At 37.4% G+C, this 7208-nt stretch overlaps 1 protein-coding gene across 1 annotated transcript in view; it reads left to right on the top strand.

Moving 5' to 3' along the window:
• Window positions 1–6987, top strand: part of adamts3 (ADAM metallopeptidase with thrombospondin type 1 motif, 3) — a 69313-nt gene extending 62326 nt beyond the window's left edge. Inside the window, exons 20-22 of the mRNA XM_060883624.1 lie at window positions 1152–1359; window positions 2821–2938; window positions 4741–6987. Coding sequence (XP_060739607.1) covers window positions 1152–1359; window positions 2821–2938; window positions 4741–5201 — 787 coding nt within the window. The 3' untranslated portion in view covers window positions 5202–6987. The remainder of the gene's footprint in view (window positions 1–1151; window positions 1360–2820; window positions 2939–4740) is intronic.
• Window positions 6988–7208: the final 221 nt, after the last annotated feature.

Genomic DNA, 7208 nt, shown 5'->3' on the forward strand with positions numbered 1-7208 from the left:
ATAAAGCAGTTCTGCCGAGTACGAGTATTATACGAGTAATACGAGTCAATATTGGTGCTCGGATTGAATGAAAATCATCATTGGGTAGCTGATTGTGTCAGCGTTCTGTGATAGGCTAGTCACAGCGCCCCTCCCCTAGACACATACAGATGTATTGTGTTGCTGTGTCTCGCTCTGCTCACTCAGTCACACACACAACAGCTCTCTGTCTCTCCCTTAGTCACTCGGGTTTGCGGGTCTTTTCCGTTAACGTTTAGGGTTTCTTCAGCTTTTTACTTCGGGTTGTAATGTTAATACGTACTTACTAACCAGTAGAGTTCTGGTAAACGTGGGTTCGTTCAGACGTGGTGCTTGCTTGGTAGAATGCGACTCACATTGCGTCTCTGCCTGTCGGAGATTTTTTTTTTTTTCCTTTTTTAAACCTTCAGCTGTCTCTAACCAGGAACCAGACACTGAGTGTCTGACACGTTTTTGCTGTATTTCAGAAAAACATAAAGGTAGTAAGTTAGTGTTATAAATATTACAAATTAATTATTAAGCCACACTCACACACACACACCTGGTGTGGAAATAAAAAAATAAAGAACCAAAAAAATAAGAAAAATCACACTGATCATAAAATTAAAAGTTAAAAAAGAAAGTTATGTTGTTCATTACATTTTACTTCATAATTGCACTGCATTGTTTTGTTTTCATTGTTGCAAAACTTGTTCTGTAATATAGTTCGTTTGCTATCGTGATCAAAACCATTGATCTGAAGCTCAATCCTGATGCTGTCCTGTAAATATTTTTCTAATCAGCAATAAATATAACAATTTCTGATCAACCCATATCAATTGCATGCTTAAAATAACATACCGGTTAAAGCCCCACCCATTTCAAGACAAACTCCGCCTACTTCCGGATTAGACCCCACCCACTCCGAGTACAGATACAGATAATTCATATGGTTAACAGATACAGATACAGATAATGCTGTACTCGCTCATCCCTAATAAATAAGTTGCTTGGTCAGTGAATCCTCAGTAGACTATGGTTCCATCTTGCTTTACAACCTGTTCCTAGAAAAATCCTAATATTGGAATTGCCTGAAAAATTCATTGATGGCATTAATTGATTACAAACTCCATTCTTTTGCTTATCTTTCAAAGGTGGATAGCTGAGGAATGGGAACATTGCACCAAGACATGTGGAAATCTGGGTTACCAAATCCGCACCGTACGCTGCGTTCAGTTCCTGCACGAGGGCACGAACCGCTCCATCCACAGCAAGTACTGCAGTGGAGAGAAACCAGAGACCAGACGTCCCTGCAACAGAGTGCCATGTCCTGCCCATTGGAGGATTGGAGCCTGGTCTGAGGTTTGTGACTCATTTCAGTGTTTACAAGTTATATTAAACAATTTTTTGACTCTGTACTATGTGATTAATTACTGGCCTTGATCTTTTACAATTAGCACACAAGCCTTTATTTCAGCTAATCACCAGATATAATGAGTTGTTTGAGTAAATAGACTTATGTTAACCAGCTGAAAGCCAAGATACATAGTTCTTGTCTGTCGGCTGTTGATTACAGCAAATAGTTAGGTCAAGTAAACATGTACATGATGAACGAATCCGTGAACGATTTTGTTTAGTGTGCATGGGAATTTACAAACTCAGCTTATTTGCTTGCCTTTTTGTTAAAACATTGATTTTTGAATACGCCAGGTCAAGTACTTCTTGTATGAAAAGCATTGAATTTATTGAGGCATGTTCTGAAAAGGATCTTGAATAGACTGCTGATATGCTTACAGTACATGTAATAGCCTATATAAAGCGAAATAGTAGAAGAAAATAGATTTCCTTTTTTCTTTTGCATAGCTTTATGTTAAACCTGATCAAATGTGATTTACTATTTTTGATGCCTGCATTGAATATGAATAACGCTGACATTTGCAAATACTTACAATTGATAAGATCGTTTTAGACAACTGTGGTATTTAAACTTGCAACCCAAAGCCACTGGAGACGTCTTTCATACAATGGATAGTTTTATTTGAGCTGTTTGTATTTATATGCAAGAAAACCTGAAAAGTTGTTTTTTGGCCTTTTGATTTAAATAATATACCTTCAATACAGTCCACATTTCTACAGCCAAATCAATGTCGAACCTTAAAAAGATCGCAGAAGAACACTTTTTGTTTCAGCTTCTGCTTCCAATTAGATTTTTTTGGCCACAAAATAAACGGAAAAATGTTTGTCAGTAAGCGTCTGTAAACTGCAAAATAACTCTCAGGTGTTTGAAGCTCACCGCTTGTTCTCACCACCCTCCATCCGCAAATTGGCGCTCGGCTACGCCCCCCGACACAGCACACTTCTCAATAGTGTAGCACTACAAGCCACTTATTTTGTTTTGAAGACATTAGTGCATGTGTTTTGTTGTGACATTCAATTCTGGACTGAAAAAAGGAATGGACTGTCAGCTTTTACCCCTTGTTAACTTGTACGATGCTAGGGTGAGACAGATTTCTTCTTTCAAGCACTTTAGCCCAACAACCCTGAGAGCAAACCATTCAGATTGCAATTTCCTTCCCCGGCACATTACTGTTACATAACTTTTCAATCTCCTGACCACTTTTCAGTATTTCCATTCTGAGAGCAGATACATGGTGCCTTTTATTTCTATACACAAAGGCTAAAGTTATGCTATATATACTGTGCACATCCTAGACTAGTACAATAACTGTGCAAATCCACTTTAACTGTGAGTACAACTCAAAACACCTCTATACATTTTAGACAAATTAGGTTTCTGATTGTAATTGTAATTCTCTCTGACAGTGCTCAGTGACCTGTGGTGAGGGAGTGGCACGCCGCCAGGTCACATGCCGCATCGGTGATCAGTGCGCCGGCGAAAAACCGGAGTCACAGAGGCCATGCCGCCCAGGACCATGCAACGGTATGCCAAATCATTACACATCAAAAGATGCAGGGTTTATGATTAAACATATATTTTTCTAAATACTGCAATTTAATACAGTATAATTTTGGATTTTTTCACCATAAAGCGGTCACAGAAAATGTTTATGGCCCTAGATTCAAGATACAAGATTTTATTTGTCACATATACAGCTATGTATAGTATACAACTAGCAGTGAAATGAAAACCTGTCCCACTTCTCCTTAAGTTCTGCATACAAATATTCTTAGTTACATGTAGTAACAGTAAAAGTACAGCGTGTAGAATTACAATGGAATAACCAAGTTTTTATAGATTCCTAAAGGATCTGTAAGATGGACATGTCTGTGTACTGCAACAGGATGAATATAGAGTTACTGAAGTGGGAGTCATTGGTGATATTTGCAGATCTTGTGCTTATCCTAAACACAAATTTTAGCTAAACGTTTATTTACAGTTGAAGCTTCAACAGCATTCCCCAACTCCCATAAGTGAAGCGCTAAATAATACACACTTGCTATAGTGTAGTATATGCAGCCTTCAATCTTCAGTGTTTTGCCACAAGGGAAAGTACCTTCACGGTTAAAGAGGATTGCTTTAGAATAGCCTTTTTAGTCCTTTTTACTCTCCACTGCTAGGTGTGAAGTGAAAGGATGCATATTTTCTCGTGCAAAGAGACCATTTAACATGTCAGCACTCTGGGGAGGCTTTAATGCGATTATTTTGCTGACATATGGTTATAAATAGTGTTGTTTCTGAGCCTATAACTTTAATCACAAGAGCAAACATTCTCAAGCGTTTTTCTCTTTATGCAATTCTGAAGGATTTTGAAAATGAATATATAATTGTATGAATTTCTTTTCATTGGTTTTATTCAAAATTTTGTTGTGCATTTTGGAGCTCCTGTTCTGTTACAGTATATCACATTTTACTTTTATTATATAATACATACATTGTATTTCCTTTAATGCAAAGCAGACCTTCATTTGTTGTAAGGGAAGTAAAAATGCACAGCATGAAGAAAAAACACATATTTTGAGAATTTCTGAGATGCCAGGGCATAAAGATGGTAAGTTTGGTAAGTCATAGGTAAGACTGAGCTCTTTTTCAACCAAAGACTGAAGAAAACCCTGATGAAACCCACGTAATTTGAGAGAATGTCCTGTGGACTGATGAGTAGAAAGTGGAACTTTATTGGAAGACATAAGAACTGGCATAAAGCTAACACAGCATTACACAAAAACAGATGCCTTGTGTGGATGCTGCTTTAGAGCCTCATAATTGTCAGAAGCATGAATTCTGTCCACTATCAAAATGTGCGTTCATCAGTCCATGAACTGAAGCTCAAGTGCTTCTGAGTGGCTCAAAAGAAATCTAGTCAAAATCCTGACATGTGCCCTGTTTAGATGCTGTCACAATACCTTTAATTACCAGTTAATGCTTGAAAGAACATTTTATTGTATCTTGTATTGCATTTTGTATGACAATTTGAAACCATTTATTGTGGCAAATATGTACAAATAGACAGAATCAGAATTTGTTTTACTGCAGTTGCTGGTCAATCTCGGCAAAATATCCAGTCTAATTCCAGTTGCACTCTTATAATACACTGCTCATTAATGCAAACAAAATGCAAACAACTTGATGCAAACAAATAGGTTCTTCCTCTGTATAAGAAAGTCTCAGAATATGTATGTCCTAACCCTATTTTCTGATACACAGTTAAAGAATATTACACAAATTTCCAGCAATAAAGTGTGTACATTTTATGCAACAACTTGAATTATGTGTTTGTGTCACAGATGAGCCATGTAGAGGAGACAAGTCCATATTCTGCCAGATGGAGGTCCTTGCTCGGTATTGTTCCATTCCAGGTTACAGTAAACTGTGCTGTGAATCATGCAGCAAGCGCAGTGGCACGCTCTCTTCTCTGCTGACTGAAGCTGCCGAGGTCGAGGAGGAGGTGCGATTTGGCTCAGCCTCACAATTATTCGAGACCCTCTCAGCCTCTGTCAATCAAACCCTTAATCTACCCCTTGAAAAACCCAAACAACCCAGTGGCCCGGCCAAACAAACCTCCATCGGTGCAGCTCTCAAACCAAACACTGAGAGCAAAACTCCAAAACGTCTGGTGCAGGCTTCTAAACCCGGCACTAGAAACCTCCCCTTCATGACAGCCTACAAGCAGCGCAATAACAACTTCGCTAGCTCTACATCTCAACACACGGATAGCCTCCTAGATATTTCCAAGGTTGAAAGATGAATGCTAGGATTAACAGCTTTTTTTACATTCCTGGACTTTGTGTAGATATAAATAGCTTTATTCTTTGTCTTCATTCATATCATTCCTATAAGAGGTTTAGGGAAGTAAAGTGCTGGTTCACTTTTTGGTTTCTTTGTCATTCCCCCAAATGGTTACTCAGAATCACACTAGACATCTATGTTTTTTTTTGTTTGTTTTGTTTTTTATTCTCTTTTGGGTATGAGGCACCAAAGATGTTTCAAAATTAGTCAGACGTCCCTTTTCAGCAACCTCCAAGGTTTTGCACATTTAGCTCATGTGATCGAGATGCCAGTGATCAGAAATGCTTGTAGATTTGTAGAATTTCAGAATCAAGCACAAAGGGTTTGTTTAATGAATTAATATTTATGAATGTTCCTGTAAATACTGTATGTGTAATAGTCAGTATTATTTTTTACTAAGAACATGGTGCAAATGTTTTAATGTAAGATTTAAGTGTATGGGTAAAATGACAGCAGCTAAAGATCTTTCCCTATTTTTAGTTATTCCCTGTCTAAACTCCTCATCCTTATAAAGCCATTACTCACCAAACGTAGCAAGAAATGCATGTAATCCTAGTTCTTTTGTGTGCAGTCACATCAGTGATTAACGTCAAAGCTATGTATTAACAACCATTTTTTTGAAATTTCTTTCCTTTTCTCTTGTACTGTATTCAATTCTTAAGCTAAATGTGTATTTCACCAGCAAGAGAGCTAAGTGTAGAGACAGATTTATATGTCAGAACCCAGTGGGGCTGAAAAAAAAGTGCTGTCTGTCACGTGCCCGCGCAGAGCATAGAGTGTGAAAGGCTATATTTTGAGTGCACCGAGGTAGGATTAATACAGAATTAATTAACGAAAAGCACAGTGTGTAAGGTGGTGCGCTTTCGCCTGCAAGATGTCAAGGGAAAAATGTTTATTTTTAAACAAGGGTAATTTCTCAACCACAATGCATCTGACTGCAATAGCAAAGAACTCCACTGTACGTATCATTGGAGTCCAAACATATAAAATCCATTCACACATGCTTGCTTGTGTGCTACTGTATAGGTATTGTATATAGAATTAAGATCTTTAGAGTATTTATTGACTTCCTTGTCTGTTTGTTTTATGTCCAGCATCTCTTATTTCACTAGCAGGTAAGAGCCAACTCTTCAGTCACAAGGAAAAAACAGTTTTAAATTAGTAGTGAGAAAGCTCTAGTCCAGCTGTTTTAGAATAGCATGTAGTGTAAAAGCCCAACACAACTGTCAGCGGCTTCTAAAGTAGTAGACGAATCTGTTCTTACAGTCAATTAGTGAATCCGAGTCATGAAAAGGTTTAATCCAAGACAAACATGGAAAATGTTGGTGTTGTAGATATGAGTTTTATAGAAAAGAAAAACTATTGTAACATTCTTGAAACTTATTTTTTGAAATATTTTCAATGTAATTCCATTGAATTGCTGCCTTTGACAACTTTGCTGCTAATGCTATGCAAAGCTTTTAATTTTCCTCAAAGCCAAAGTAGATTAGTATTTGTAGTTTTTTTTTTTTTTTTTTTTATTGACAATCCCTGAGCCTCAGACAGATCCGCTGTATATGAAAAAACATTTGTATATCCCCAGTCCTGACTTTGCATGTAAGTATTAATTCATGTTCTGACTCTCAATGTCGGTTTCTTACATCTTGCCATCTGTTTATTTGTCTTTTTTGTTTTAATGGAAGTGTACACTACTGATGCTGTTTGTAGTAATGGGGAGCACATAGCAATAAAGAACATAGTAAATATTCATCTGTTACTGTCACTTTTTGCTCTCTCTTCAGTTCAGTGTGTATCTCTTGCATTCATTCTTCTCTCTCGTGTGGAATGGGTTTTATTTTATACTGTAGCACAAACCCTGTAAGGTTGACGGATGGGAGGAAGGATATCCATTTGTACCTGAGTTTGAGGGGTGGACAAGTCTGTATTGAAAAATAAGATCACAAGTAACACAGTTGTCACTATTTAT

Source organism: Tachysurus vachellii, chromosome 12 (genome assembly GCF_030014155.1).
Source record: "Tachysurus vachellii isolate PV-2020 chromosome 12, HZAU_Pvac_v1, whole genome shotgun sequence".
NCBI lineage: Eukaryota > Metazoa > Chordata > Actinopteri > Siluriformes > Bagridae > Tachysurus > Tachysurus vachellii.